Source organism: Thalassophryne amazonica, chromosome 8 (genome assembly GCF_902500255.1).
Source record: "Thalassophryne amazonica chromosome 8, fThaAma1.1, whole genome shotgun sequence".
Lineage (NCBI taxonomy): Eukaryota > Metazoa > Chordata > Actinopteri > Batrachoidiformes > Batrachoididae > Thalassophryne > Thalassophryne amazonica.
In genome coordinates, this window is record NC_047110.1 from 13,551,253 (window position 1) to 13,566,922 (window position 15,670).

At 44.1% G+C, this 15,670-nt stretch overlaps 1 protein-coding gene across 1 annotated transcript in view; it reads right to left on the reverse strand.

Annotated features, from left to right (window-relative positions):
• The window catches only part of LOC117515269 (BTB/POZ domain-containing protein kctd15-like), a 139,414-nt gene extending 125,414 nt beyond the window's left edge, over nucleotides 1-14,000 (reverse strand). The window contains exons 1-2 of the mRNA XM_034175754.1: nucleotides 13,281-14,000; nucleotides 1,245-1,420 (exon numbers count right to left, since the gene is read on the reverse strand). Coding sequence (XP_034031645.1) covers nucleotides 1,245-1,420; nucleotides 13,281-13,307 — 203 coding nt within the window. The 5' untranslated portion in view covers nucleotides 13,308-14,000. The remainder of the gene's footprint in view (nucleotides 1-1,244; nucleotides 1,421-13,280) is intronic.
• Between the last annotated feature and the right edge of the window lie 1,670 nt (nucleotides 14,001-15,670).

The following is a 15,670-nucleotide window of genomic DNA, read 5'->3' on the forward strand; positions in this document are numbered from 1 at the left end:
TGTTCACAAAATCTTGTGTGTTCTCCACATGGTGTTCTGAGTTACCCACTAGAGGAGCCAAAATCCACTTGAGGTGCTTGGCCACATTGTACGTGATGGAATCTGTGCTATATACAATAGGCCTGAGTGGCATGTCCCGTTTGTGGATTTTGGGCAGTCCATAGATGCACGGAGTGGCGTCCCCAGGGTACAGTCTGTAGTATGTCTGCCTGTCGATGAGTCCCTCTTTCTCCAGGTTTTGGAGGTAGCTAATGATTTTCTTCTTATAGCCGCTCGTGGGGTCTCTCTTCAGACATTCGTATGTATTGGAGTCACTGAGCAAGTTGTTGATCTTGGCCTCATAGTCAGATGTGTTCAGGACCACTGTGCATCTGCCTTTATCTGCTGGCGGGATAAGGATGCTTTGGTCTGAACACTACATAGGTGAGACTAAGCAACCTTTACACAAAAGGCTATACCAGCACCGCAGAGAGGGCGCCAGTGGACCTCAGTTTGCAGTTCATCTCCACCTTAAAGACACGAACCACACGTTTGAGGACAAGGAAGTTAAAATATTAGCCAGAGAGAAGAAATGGTTTGAGGAAGGGGTCAAGGAGGCATTCTTTGTGAAACGTTTGAAACCTAGCCTTAACCGGGGAGGGGGTCTGAGACACGCTTTATCCCCTGTTTACAATGGGGTACTCAGGTCAAAGCAGTTTCAGTCTTTTGTTCATGGTAATGAGTCATTCACGTCATCAGCAGAGTCGTCAAGGGAGCCATCAGGAGAGGGACAGCTGCCCTGTCATTAGGAGGGTGTTAACTAGAGCACAATAGGTGCTAATTAGAGCTATTGTTTAGTCACCAGCCTATAGCAGTCTGCCTCTCAGTAGGAGGGGTCTGGTTAGGTTTAAAACTCCAGCTTTTGTGACTTCTTGATTATTCTTCTCTACAAGAGTCAAGACAGAAGTCAGACCACCAGAGCAAGAATTTTAGCTGAGGAAGCTTCTGCGATTTGAAGCGAAACGTCCTCGCGTCAAGCACCCCAGTCCAGTCGAAGATTCAAGCTTCTCTACAATGACTGGAAGTGAAATGTGTGTCTGTGAAATAACCCGTGTGTTCTGACTGAACGCTGCCTTTCTGTTAATGTGCACACGTGCACAGCGGTGCACCGCTGAATCTGGTGCAGCGAGGCAGGTGCCGCCCAACAACAACAACTGAACCAAAGTTCCCATCTGACAGCGTCACCTGCTTCGTCCTGGCCTTACCTGGACTCGGGGTATTTGGTGAGCGTGGCCAGGCTGCTGGTGTACATGTGTCCCCCCACGTCAATGTGGACGGGGGCGTTGGCCTTGGTGAGCTGGGCGGGTGACGGGATGCCCTGGGCGGTCATAGGCGACACCGGTGAGCGGCTCAGAGACATCCTGGACATGCTCCGCCCGTCCTGTGAGGAGAAGCAGTGCATTCGTTCATAAGTACAGAGTAGGAGCAGGTTTTAGACCTGAGGACTCAGCTGGTTCTTAATCCACTAATCCACACCAAGATTTGTGTAGCACAATTAAAAACAACAGAAGCTAATGCTCACACAGTCGTCTCATCCGTCCCTCACGGCACCTTCAGTGCTCTGGGCAGGTACGGCTTCTTTTTCAGCTCTGTGACACTGAGAGCCCCCGCGGTTCAGCAGGAGAGCCGGTGGTCTGAGCCTGTGAAACAGACCACGGGGTGTTTCTTCGCACCGTGCGCTCTCACTGTGCTGCTGCGCTCACGCGCTGTGAAAATCCACGCTAGAAAACATCTTTTCCAGAGTGACCCCGAAAGGTCAGTTTAACCATTTAAAGCTCCTGTCACACAGCAGTAAGACGGTCAGCACTTCAGCACAGTCGCTGAAGACAGGCTCACCTCAAAAAAATTACAATATCGTGAAAAAGTTATTTTTTATGTCAGGTATTTCAAAGAGTGAAAATTTTACATATTCTAGTTCAAATGCATAGAAACTAAAATGTTTCAGTCATTTTTTTTATATATAATTTTGCTAATTATGGCTTCCCGCTCCAAAAAATAGAAAATGCACATCTCAAAATAGTATTAGAATATTTCAGCAGATCAGTTAAATGTTTATCTTTTGAAAAGGATGTTCATTTATACACTCAGTACGTAGTTGAGGCTCCTTCTGAATGAGTTGCTGCATCAGTGCCGTATGGCGTGGAAGCAATCATCCTGTGAGGTGTTCTGGAAGTCCAGGTTGCTTTGCGAGTGTCCATGAGGTCGTCTGGATTGTTGGATCTTGTGTCATTCATTAATCTTCTTGACAATACCAAATAGAGAATCTATGAGGGATTGTTTATGGGGACAATCAAGTCCAGTAACACCACAGTCAGCAAACCACTTACTAGTAGTGGTGATACTGTGGGCAGGTGCCACGTCCTGCTGGAAAAGGAAACCAGCATCTCCATGAAGCTTGTCAACAGATGGAAATATGAAGCCCTCTAAAACCTCCTGGTAGATAGGTGGGTTGACGTCAGGCATGATAAAACACAGTGGACCAACACCAGCAGATGACATGGTGCCAGATCATCACTGACTGTGGAAACTTCACACTGAACTTCAAGCAGCTTGGATTCTGTGCCTCTCCACTCCTGCAGATTCTGGAACCTTTATTTCCAAATGAAATGCTAAATTTACTTTAATCTCAAAAGACTGCTTTGAACTACTGAGCAACAGTCCAGTTCTTTTTCTCCTTAGCCCAGGTAAGATGTTTCTGACATTTTCTCTGGTTCAGGAGTGACTTGGCATCACTAATACAACACATGTCGCCCATTTCCTGGACACATCTGTGCATGTTGGCTCTTGATGCACTGACTCCAGCCTCAGTCCACTCCTTCTGAAGCTCCAAGTTCTGGAATCAGCCTTGCTTGATGATCTTCTCAAGACCCAATCAAACACATGGAGAACATGCAAACTCCACACAGAAAGATGAAAGTGGGAAGTGATTCCATGACTTTCAATCAGTGAGGCAACAGAGCTAACTACTAAGCCACTGAGCTGCCAACCTTAAATCAGAAAAATGCAAAAATGCAAAACAAAACAAAACAACAACAACCGCAACCCTGCAGTGATTACATGTACTTGTCTTAAAAAACAAAAAACATTGTTCACTGTTTCGGTACTCTGGCAAAATACTTTCCTTCTGGATAAATAATGGATTGATCTTATAGTCATCTTATTCTTACTTTGACTGCTATTTCATTGTATAGTATCCAAGATATTTCATGTTTTGTGTGGTCAACTTCATTTCATTTAGTATTACACATCCAATCCTGCATTTCAGGTCTGACACACGTTCCACAAGAAGTTTTTAATGTTGCCATTTCTTCTCACAACACTTAAATGATGTTATGGCATGAAGAATTGGTCCCATTCTTCCTGCAAATGTGTCTTTAGGTGTACCACAGTAGGGGGTTGTAATTTGTTCTTTTTTCATTTCAAAATTCTCCACATATTCTCTATTGAGGACAGGTCAGGACAGTACCTGTAACCAGCTCTTCTGCAGCCATGCTTTGTAATGTGTGCAGAATGTGGTTTTGCATTTTCTTGTTGAAAAATGCATGGATGACCCCCTGGGAAAGATGGCATCTTGAAGCCAGCATATGTTGTTCTGACATCTCAAAGTCCTTCTCTGCATTAATGCTGCCATCACAGAAGTATAAATCACCTTTTCCCCGAGGACATGACCTCACACCATGGAGCACTCGGAGGGGCACCCACACTAACATGAACAGATCATGCAAACTCCACACAGAAAGGCCACAGGTGGGAATCAATCCCATGACCTTCTCACTGTGAGGCGCTAAACATGAAACAACCGCGCTGCCCAACCGACATTAAGTTCACAGAAAAAATTAATCCTAAGTACCAAGATGAGGTCACCTGCTTGGACAGAGATGCTTCTGTCATGAGCTGTGTGAGGTCAACATCAGGTGCAAGCTCTGCCTCAATGTCTCCATATGATCTGATTTTGTTTTTGTTTTCATCACTTTAGATTTGAAACAGTGTCATGAAGACACACCAATTACCAGTGTCTTCCTTTAAACCACAATTCAATTTCAATTTCAATTTATTTTCATTTATATAGTGCCAAATCACAACAGAGTTGCCTCAAAGTGCTTCACACAGGTAAGGTCTAACCTTACCAACCCCCAGAGCAACAGTGGTAAGGAAAAACTCCCTCTGAGGAAGAAACCTCAAGCAGACCAGACTCAAAGGGGAGACCCTCTGCTTGGGCCATGCTACAGGCATAAATTACAGAACAATTCACACAACAATTCACGGACGAATATACAAGAAATGCCATTGGCATACAGGACAGGAGGATCGCCAACACAAATACAACTCCCATCTCTGGATGGAGCTGCACCTTAAACAGAGAGAAAAAACAGAATCAGACATCAGAAACACACACACAAAAAATAATACTGTATAATTTACCAGCATTAAACAACAAGAAAAACAGAGAAATACTAAGGTGATCGCTGGCCACTAGCCCTAAACTTCACTAAAACACCCAGAATTTAGGTAAAGTTGAGGCCGCAGCCCGCTCCAATTACTAATAAATGAATTAAAAGACTAAAAAGCATAAAACAAAACTGTCCCAGTATGCTAGCCATATGAAAGGGAAAATAAATGCGTCTTAAGTCTGGACTACAAATTCTCCACAGAATCTGACTGTTTTACTGATGCAGGGAGATCATTCCACAGAACAGGGGCATGATAAGAGAAAGCTCTGTGACCTGCAGACTTCTTATTCACCTTAGGGACACAAAGTAGTCCTGCACCCTGAGAACGTAAAGCCCAGGCCAGTACATAAGGTTTAATTAGGTCAGCTAGGTAGGGAGGTGCCAGTCCATGAATAATGTTGTGTTGCATGTGCATTTGCAACAGGTGTTGCAAATGCTTCGAAACATTTTGAAGCAGCATTTTGAGTTTGGTATCACTAATTTGCAGTGCCTTGGTATCATTCCCAGCCACATGTCCTGTTTCTTCTTTTATTCCAGTTTCATCGTCCTGTTTCGTTGTTTCATTGTATATTTTGTCCTGTATTTGCACACATAGTGGGCATCATGTTTCTGCCTGTGGTTACCAGCATAGGTGGACAACCCTGGCCTCAGTGAGTAAAAGTTATACTGTGTATCACTTCTACCTATACACCTAAAACAGGTGATTTTACTGATTAGTTCATCTACCTGCCTCAAGAGCTGAACTCAGAATCAGTCGGTTTAGAGGGTGAATTGAACAAATATGTGGCAGGACTTTTACTCACTGAAGCCGGGGTTTTATTATTAAATGACTGTCATGTGAAGGCTAGCGTGGCATCCAGCAGGTGGCAGACATGTCTATATGATATTACATAAGATAAATGAGCAATGAGCAATGTAGTGTATTCTATGAGATGTCAGGAAAACTGTAACGAACACTACATACGTGAGACTAAGCAGTCGTTCGTTACACAAAAGGCTATACCAGCACCGCAGAGAGGGCACCAGTGGACCTCAGTCATCAGTTCATCTCCACCTTAAAGACACTAACCACACGTTTGAGGACAAGGAAGTTAAAATCTTAGCCAGAGAAAAGAAATGGTTTGAGAGAGGAGTGCAGGAAGCTTTGTATGTGAAACAGTTGAAACCCAGCCTTAACCGGGGAGGAGGTCTGAGACACACTTTGTCCACTGTTTACAATGTGGTACTCAGGTCATAGGAGTTTCAGTCTTTTGTTCATGGTAATGAGTCATTCACGTCATCAGGAGACTTATCAGGAGAGCCGTCGGTGGAGGCGTCAGCCCCATCGTTAGGAGGGACACCTACCCTGTCATTAGGACGGTGCTAACTAGAGCACAATAGGTGCTAATTAGAGCAATTGTTAATCACTAGCCAATAGCAGTCTGCCTCTCGGTTAGGTTTAAAAACTCCAGCTTTTGTGGCTTCTGTCGTTCTTCTCTACAAGAGTCAAGACAGAAGTCAGACCACCAGAGCAAGAATTTTAGCTGAGGAAGCTTCTGCAATTTGAAGCAAAACGCCCTCGCGTCAAGCAACCCAGTCCAGTCGAAGATTCAAGCTTCTCTACTTTTTGACTGATGTGGTCCATCAAATGTAACCATGATCTAAAGAGTTCATCCTCATTATGTGCTAATTTAATTTAGTGAGTGACATAATGTTATCACTTATGATTTCTGAGCAGTGGCGGTTTTAGAGTGATTTACTTCCTGGGCGAAACCCCCTGCGTGCGCCCCCCCGCGCACACTAACGTGGCCACCACCTCCGCCCCACCACCCATGAAAACACTAACTTCATCCAGAACACCCACAATCCTACAAATTAACTCACAACAGCTATTTTCAAGAACAAATTTCCGGTTTTAATGACTACTGCAATAACAAACACAAAGATATTGGCACAGTCTAATGTGTCATCATCCATGGACTTATCTGCAATAATCATCTCAAATGTTTGCAGGAGGCATCATAATTGTTTGCCACAGTGCTCACTATCCATGATGTGAAATTCCATCGAGTAGGAGCATTTCTGTGCAACCTTGAGCAGCCTGCAGACTCAAGAAAAGACATCCTCTGTGGATTTTGAGAAAAAATGTGGCAAACCCAGAGAGTGATACAAAAAATATTCTGCACTCAGATAAGCATTTAGCCCCCTGAGACAGAACCAGATTCAGTCTGTGTGCATAGCAATGCACAAACATTGCACTAGGGGCTATTGCTTTAACTTTGGCCTGCAAACCATTGAGAGCTGAAGCCATGACAGCAGCCATGGCTTCTTCGTATGGAAGACTATCAAATGGCTTCCCCAAAATCCGGTCCACAACATTCAAATTGTCTGCCATTATATGCAGCTTGCTACCTAGCTAGCTCGCTAGCTGGGACTGGCGCAAGGCTAGTGTGAAGTTTGTCTGCTTGTGAGTGCTTTGTGACGATGGAGGAGCTCAGCAGCACCCGCTGCTCGGTAGGGACAGAAACTGTGATAGAAGTCAGAAAGAGTGATAGAAGTCAGTCTCCAAACACAAGCAGCTACAAAAAACAAAAAAACACAAGAAATAGAAGCTCGATTTGTCGTTAGTCATTTTTAACAAAGAAAATACCGCTAAGAGGATTAGGAAAGTCTCCGGTTCAACTCAGAACAGAATGAAAACTAAAAAATGCTCCCACGGATGTTTACACCAAAAGATGGCTGATTCGCTCATTTCGCTGTCAATCAAAAAGGGATTCAGCCTCAGACAGATCAGCCGAGGCCAGCCCACTGCCCCATAGACCCCCAGACACGCTGAGCGTCCGATGGGCGGGACAAAGCCCAGCATTTATCCAAGGACTCGTCTCGTTTCGCTGCACTCTTTGTGTCGCTATTGAACTCTGTGGTCGCTCAGCGTCCACACTGTTTAAAGCACTGTGAAGCTGCTGAATGAGTGAGAGGACACCAGTTCGTTACCAGTGATAAGAAGCTGATTCTGAACAAAAGTTGAGCGCGTTGTAACCACGAACCCCCCCGTCAGGACAACCCACCCCCACCCCGTTTTTTTTTGGGGGGGACAGGTTTTTTTTTTTTCCCCGCACGGTCGTGCCCCCCCCGCGATGCCGCCCCGGGCGGCTGCCCGGTCGGCCCACCTCCAGGACCGCCCCTGTTTCTGAGTTATTGTTGACGCAAGCTGGCTGAGAAGCTGTAACCCACTCAACTATATTTTTGCTGAAGAAGCCCTGCCAGTAATGTTGTCCACAATAGTACAAACACACAGGGTTCCACACAGAGGGAAACCAAAATATTCAGCACTAAAGTCCCAGTACACTTAGTTCTGTTCCATCTAATATCTGATGGTATTTATCTTAAAATTGGTAACAGCCTGTTCAAGGTTTTAGGACCCGGATTGTCTCACGGTCTTCATCGCACCTCCGGCGTTTTATTTACATTAAAGGCAGCCTTGCTTTCAGATTTTGGTAGATGTAATATTCATCGAGCTGCAACCACAATGATGAAACAGAGAAAGGTGAAGACCCGAGGGCTGCTGGCCAAGGCATAGTCGGGATTAATTGACCCTCCTCCTCCTGCTCCTCCTCTCCCCACTCACAGAAAGTCTCTGGATTGTAAAGAAGAGCTTTGAAGCATGAAAGGTGAACAGGAGGCAGACTGCAGCGTTCAGTGTTTGTGCCCTGCAACCTGCAGCCGCCCCGGGCCAAATCCACAAACACGCCTCTCTCCTCTCTCTGAAAAATAACTCTCCCAGACACGACTACCACAACAATCACACTCAAATAACACTCCTCCTCCCTACTGCAGGATCCTCACAATTACAGGCCTCAGTCTTTAGAGGCTATCATCCACTGCACGGCCAGATCACCTGAATTATTTTGAGGAATGTCTGTTAAGGAGTGAGTCAACATTACGCTGGAACCTGTGCACTGGATGGTGTAGGGGAGACTGGGGTTGGATGCCACCATCTTGCAGCTTCTTCGCTAGACAGCGCTAATACACACTGGCAGTCTCACAATGCTCAGCATGACACTAAAAGTAGTTCAATCAATGTGTTTACTTTTTGTTAAAACTAGGATTTAGTGATTTAGGTACTTAAAAAAAAACATTCTTCACTTCTTCATGCTATTGCCCTTTATATTTTTTTAAATCTTAAATTTGCTTTAAATTTGTGCTATGATTTTGATAAGTTTTTTCCTTCAAATAGGCTACAAGGTGGGCTTGGACAGCAAACATGTGGGTGAGTGGGTTTGTCCATCCTAACCAGCCTGTGGAGACAATAACTCAAAAACATTAAATGCATCTTGTAACTCATCAAATTAAAAGAATGTATAAGTGGGACAAACACGATTGCATAGAGTGAACTTTAATGCAGCAGACTGGTCAAAAAAGCCTATTTGACATCACACAGACATTCAAGCTAAATGATCGAAAATTGCCAACAGATGCGGACACATAGTTCGTCTGCTTCCTGGACATGGTGTGTGCTCGTCCCATGTTCCAATTCATGCCAGCAACCATAATGATGAAGAAACATGATGTCTACTATGTGCGCAAATTGAATTTTTTCAGTTTCTCGCTTTTTGCTCAGGGACGTCACAGTGGATCTGGATGTTGATTTGGCACAAGACAAATACATTCACGCACACCTACGGTCAATTTAGAGTCACCAGTTCCCCTAAACTGCATGTCTTTGGAAGTGGGAGGAAGCTGGCGGACCTGGAGGGAACCCAATCAAACAAGTGGAGAACATGCAAACTCCACACAGAGGCCCAGGTGGGAAGCGATCACATGAACTTGAATCAGTGAGGCAACAGTGCTAACCACTGTACTGCCAACTTAAATCAGAAAAATGCAAAGAAAAAAAAAACCCTGGAGTGATCCTTACATTTACCTTGACTACTATTTCAGGTACACCTGCAGCCAACTCTTCTGCAGCCATGCTTTGTAATGTGTGCAGAATGTGGTTTTGCATTGTCTTGTTAAAAAAATACATGGACGACCCCCTGGGAAAGATGGTGTCTTGAAGCCAGCATATGCTGCTGTGACATCTCACAGTCCTTTTCTGCATTAATGCTGCCATCACAGAAGTAATATCATTCGTGCAAAGCCTTGGGCCAAACATCGACGTATGTAAATTTTGCAGACTGCTCAGTGATGAAGCTGGTCACCCTCACTCACTCTTCTGAAAGAACCCTGAACACGCCCCTATCTTCAAGTTCAAACCAGCTAAGCTACCCTCGGTTCAGGTATTTATTAAATTGCATTTTAGTGGACTGTGGTGTTGGTTCTCATAATGATTTGCGTTAAAAGTTATGAGCCGCTTATTTTCTCAGTAATCGTGCATTAAAGAGACCTAACAGATCAGACTACCAACAGCTGCTAAAACAGCTAACACCATTAGCATACAATATTAAATAGGAACTACACAACAAAGCCTATTTTTGCAGGTGTTTCTTCCTGTTAAAAGGGAGTTTTTCCTTCCCACTGTAGCCAAGTGCTTGCTCACAGGGGGTCGTTTTGACCGTTGGGGTTTTACATAATTATTGTATGGCCTTGCCTTGCAATATAAAGCGCCTTGGGGCAACTGTTTGTTGTGATTTGGCGCTATATAAAAAAAAATTGATTGATTGTTTGTAATTATGCTGAAAACGACAGACTCAGCGCTCCAAAACAGCTGGCAGCCGCTGCCAGTGGAATCTGGGTTGCGGGCATTATGGGAGGTGGAGACGCTGGGCTCTGCTCCTGTCACTCAAAGTTAATTATACATAACTTTTATGACTTAAAATTCACTCTTGTACAGTTGTCATGGAGGAGGAAATGACCTAAAGAGCCCAAATCCATTTTTTTTTTGTACCAGGCTGTAAATGTGTTTATTTCTGCTCTAAAGTTGGATATTTTGGGCAGCACGGTGGCTTAGTGGTTAGCACTGTTGCCTCACAGCCAGAAGGTCATGGGATTGATTCCCACCTGTGGCCTTTCTATGTTGTTCTCTCTGTGTTTGCGTGGTTTCTCTCTGGGTGCTCCGGCTTCCTCCCACATCAAAAGACATGCAGATTACGTGGACTGGAAACATTAAATTGTCCGTAGGTGTGTGTGTGGGTGTGAATGTGTTTGCCTGTCTATATGTGGTCCTGCGACAAACTGGCGTCCTGTCCAGGGTGTACCCTGCCTCACGCCCTGTGACTGCTGGGATATGCTCCAGCTCCCTGTGACGCTTAATTGGAGTAAGTGGTTGAAGATGACTGAGTGAATTGGACACATTAAGATGGACTTGAATGGGAACCTGCTTGCTTTTGGAGCCAGACTCAAGTGGCCAGTCATGGAACTGCAGTTTTTTTTTCTACTTCTGAGTGGGCTTCATCTGAGCCCATTGAAGCATATCACTTGAGTAAAGTTAATAGTCTAACAACTAACTGACATATGAATGTTCAGTAGCTAAATAAAGTTAAAGCATTCTAGAAGCAAACAAAAGTCAAAGATAACAGCATAGTAGCCACTAAAACGTAGATATGGCAACAGAAAGGTCAAGTGTAATTAGTCAATAAATGTGATTTAGTATATCATTGTTTGTGGCTATAGCATCTCAAACAATGTTAAATGACTACGAAAGTCTTAGCTGTTGTTCTGGTCATTAGCAAGAAAAAGATAAAAGACAACTTGTGTTTCACAAACTACAAAGTCATAATGTGATGATTTGTGCACAGCCTATAATCAATCAATCAATCAATCAATTTTTTTATATAGCGCCAAATCACAGCAAACAGTTGCCCCAAGGCGCTTTATATTGTAAGGCAAGGCCATACAATAATTATGTAAAACCCCAACGGTCAAAACGACCCCCTGTGAGTAAGCACTTGGCTACAGTGGGAAGGAAAAACTCCCTTTTAACAGGAAGAAACCTCCAGCAGAACCAGGCTCAGGGAGGGGCAGTCTTCTGCTGGGACTGGTTGGGGCTGAGGGAGAGAACCAGGAAAAAGACATGCTGTGGAGGGGAGCAGAGATCAATCACTAATGATTAAATGCAGAGTGGTGCATACAGAATAAAAAAGAGAAAGAAACAGTGCATCATGGGAACTCCCCAGCAGTCTACGTCTATAGCAGCATAACTAAGGGATGGTTCAGGGTCACCTGATCCAGCCCTAACTATAAGCTTTAGCAAAAAGGAAAGTTTTAAGCCTAATCTTAAAAGTAGAGAGGGTGTCTGTCTCCCTGATCTGAATTGGGAGCTGGTTCCACAGGAGAGGAGCCTGAAAGCTGAAGGCTCTGCCTCCCATTCTACTCTTACAAACCCTAGGAACTACAAGTAAGCCTGCAGTCTGAGAGCGAAGCGCTCTATTGGGGTGATATGGTACTACGAGGTCCCTAAGATAAGATGGGACCTGATTATTCAAAACCTTATAAGTAAGAAGAAGAATTTTAAATTCTATTCTAGAATTAACAGGAAGCCAATGAAGAGAGGCCAATATGGGTGAGATATGCTCTCTCCTTCTAGTCCCCGTCAGTACTCTAGCTGCAGCATTTTGAATTAACTGAAGGCTTTTTAGGGAACTTTTAGGACAACCTGATAATAATGAATTACAATAGTCCAGCCTAGAGGAAATAAATGCATGAATTAGTTCTTCAGCATCACTCTGAGACAAGACCTTTCTGATTTTAGAGATATTGCGTAAATGCAAAAAAGCAGTCCTACATATTTGTTTAATATACGCTTTGAATGACATATCCTGATCAAAAATGACTCCAAGATTTCTCACAGTATTACTAGAGGTCAGGGTAATGCCATCCAGAGTAAGGATCTGGTTAGACACCATGTTTCTAAGATTTGTGGGGCCAAGTACAATAACTTCAGTTTTATCTGAGTTTAAAAGCAGGAAATTATAGGTCATTTCCACACCAATAGCTGTTACAGATGATGTTTCAGATGCCCAGAACGCATTATACATTTGATATAAAACAAAGAACAAAACAAAGCCAAAATCATGTTGAAAATAAAAAACGTAACAACTGTACCCTGTCTCCCCTACATTAGCTGCCCATCGACTCCAGAAGGTCTTTAATGGCACGTTCACAAGGCTCCACCAAAACAGAAACACGCTTCTGAGCGTTGTGAGATTATTGTCTTAATATGTGCACGTTAATGTTCGACTTAAACTTTCTCAAATTACACAAATGCTTGTTTCTATGTGTAGTTTTTGGAGAAACCTGCTGCGCTCCCATCTGTACGCCAGATCCCTTTAAAAATCTTCTCATCAGACGATATCGTTGATCATCAAATTTTCGTACCAATTAAGATCGTTGTGTACATTTATTCTCAAAGTCTAAGACACTTTGTTGAATTCGGGGTTGACTAAAGCACATAACAAATAAAACAGTTTAATTTTTTTAGGTAATAATACTGGCTTGTTGCGTCTCCGTCCGGCGGATTCTGAGCTGTAAAGACGGCAAGTAGGAACGGCAGAGCCCGAAAGAAAAGTTGACTTTGTGAGGAAATACGTCCTGGTCACGACATTCCAGTTGTGCCGAATTCCGAAATTGTGCCAACTGGCGACGTATCTGACATTTTTTTCTGTCGTGTTTATTTAGAGGCGACATTTGGAGTGGTGTTTTAAAATTACTACAATTATAGTCGGAATTTGGCGCGGGGTTATTCAGACATCAGAAGAGCAGTGCGTAACGGTGCGATCCGGATCAGAAAGACGGATAATATGAACAAAAGATCCGCTTTTCACATCTTACAAACTTCAGGTGGAAACATGGAGTTGTTTTCGGCGTCCTTACCTGGGAAGACACTGTCACGGAGGACATGGAGACCGGCGTGCGTCTGCTCCGCCCCGGGTTTTGTTAGTGGCGGTACCGGCGGACTCGCTGTTCTCCACGTCTTTGTCTCTGTCCTCCGGTGCGAAGCACAAGCAGCACAACACGCAAGTTTGTCTCTGGAAAATAAAGAGGAGGTCTGAAAGAGAAGTGTGGCCCGGGGCCCGTCAGACCCCCGGCGGCCAGGATTAGGTTACAATAACGTGCGCGTTTCTCTGGCGTCTGATCCGCTGCTGCTCTGATCTCTTTTTGGATTTATCAAATAATTCTTCTGTCGAGACTCAGACACTCTAAATACTCTGCGTTGGCACAGAAAAACTGAGTGGTTTATCCGTGGATGTTCGGCTGTGTCTGCGTGGATGTGGCCTGCACGGATCCTCCCTGTGCGCCGCGCACGTCCGCGTCTTTCTCCCCGACATCTCGTAAATTTTAGCAACATCAAACACCCCTCTGGCTCTGGAGCCAAATGACATCTATCGTCATGCATTATGCCCTTCAAGCAGCCTGCGGCCAAATGCGCCATTTCAATTATTGCGCACTGGTAGAGAGAGATGTGCGCCGGGAGGGCGCGCGCGCACAGATCCGTTTGACTCTCCTCATCCTTCGGACTGCGATAAAGTTAGAAAGATATTCACAGATTTCAAGTTCTCTGCTCAATAGCTCATAAGAGAAACGTTGTAGAAAAAAAAACCCCAAACATGAGTAGTTTCTATCCTCAGGAAGACAGACATTGAGATAAAACTTTATTTTCATCAAAACGAACCGTCCTGCGAGCAGGACAACTCACAGTCACACCGGACTGAACGTGCAGTTGGCTGACACGACGGCGGAGGGACCGTCCACAGAGTGCAAAAACGAAAAGAGAGACGAGGAGAAAAAACAAAACCCACAAAACTCTATATCGTTGCTGATCTAAGATGTAGTATCACCAAATTCACTTCACACATCAAAGGTCTCCTGCTGGGTCCAAACTACAGCACCTAGTTTGGAAAAAGATTGTTTTTTACATAATTGTAGAGATTTTTGTCTTGATAAATTATTCAATAACATCACTGTTATAAGGTGCAGTGTGATCAAATTCACTTCACACATCAAAGGTCTCCTGCTGGGTCATACTGCAGCAGGTAAACTGGAAAACTGTTTGTAAAGGTCAAGTGTAATGGCATCAAATTTGCACTAAACACTAGAGGTGGGCGATACTGGGAATTTTGGTATTGATCCAATACCAAGTAAATGCAGGCTCAGTATCGTCGATATTGATACAGATACTGATACTTTTTCATATTTAAGCTTCATAGATTCAAAGGATCCAAAAGACCTAGGACAGAATTTTGCCAAACATTGTACGTGACAACAAAATACTTTATTATCACAATCAACATTTTTGTTTAAAAAAATATCACTCAACACAACTTAAATCAAATCAATTTTATTTATATAGCGCCAAATCACAACAAACAGTTGCCCCAAGGCGCCTTATATTGTAAGGCAAAGCCATACAATAATTACGGAAAAACCCCAACAGTCAAAATGACCCCCTGTGAGCAAGCACTTGGCGACAGTGGGAAGGAAAAACTCCCTTTTAACAGGAAGAAACCTCCAGCAGAACCAGGCTCAGGGAGGGGCAGTCTTCTGCTGGGACTGGTTGGGGCTGAGGGAGAGAACCAGGAAAAAGACATGCTGTGGAGGGGAGCAGAGATCGATCACTAATGATTAAATGCAGAGTGGGGCATACAGAGCAAAAGAGAAAGAAACACTCAGTGCATCATGGGAACCCCCCAGCAGTCTAAGTCTATAGCAGCATAACTAAGGGATGGTTCAGGGTCACCTGATCCAGCCCTAACTATAAGCTTTAGCAAAAAGGAAAGTTTTAAGCCTAATCTTAAAAGTAGAGAGCGTCATTTAAAACAAAATCTCCTGAGGTAGAGGGCTGACTCAAGGAGAGCACTGAGTGGGTGGGCCAGGCCAGGCTCGGACTGATAATCTGTGATTTTGGGCATTTGCCCGGTGGGCCGCTGCACGTTTAGATGTGCGTGGCCTTCCCATATTTATAGAGATTATGGAAATATACAGTGTTCTCGAACCGCACTTCCTGAATTTGTGTCAAAATAAAAGTTCTGTAGTGTTTCATACACGGCGCAGTCTTATTCTAGGTTTCAGTTTTGTTTCCGTTTGATCACACAACGGAGACTTACGTCGAGCACAATGATTGACATGACCAACAGCCAATGACAATGGAGAAGCATACAGGGTGGCCAATCAGATTGCAGGAAGAGCAGGTGGCTGCTCCCGCCCCTGTGAATGGATTGAGTCCTTGGCACCTGGACTTCTCTCCGCTCTCCTACTGATACAAG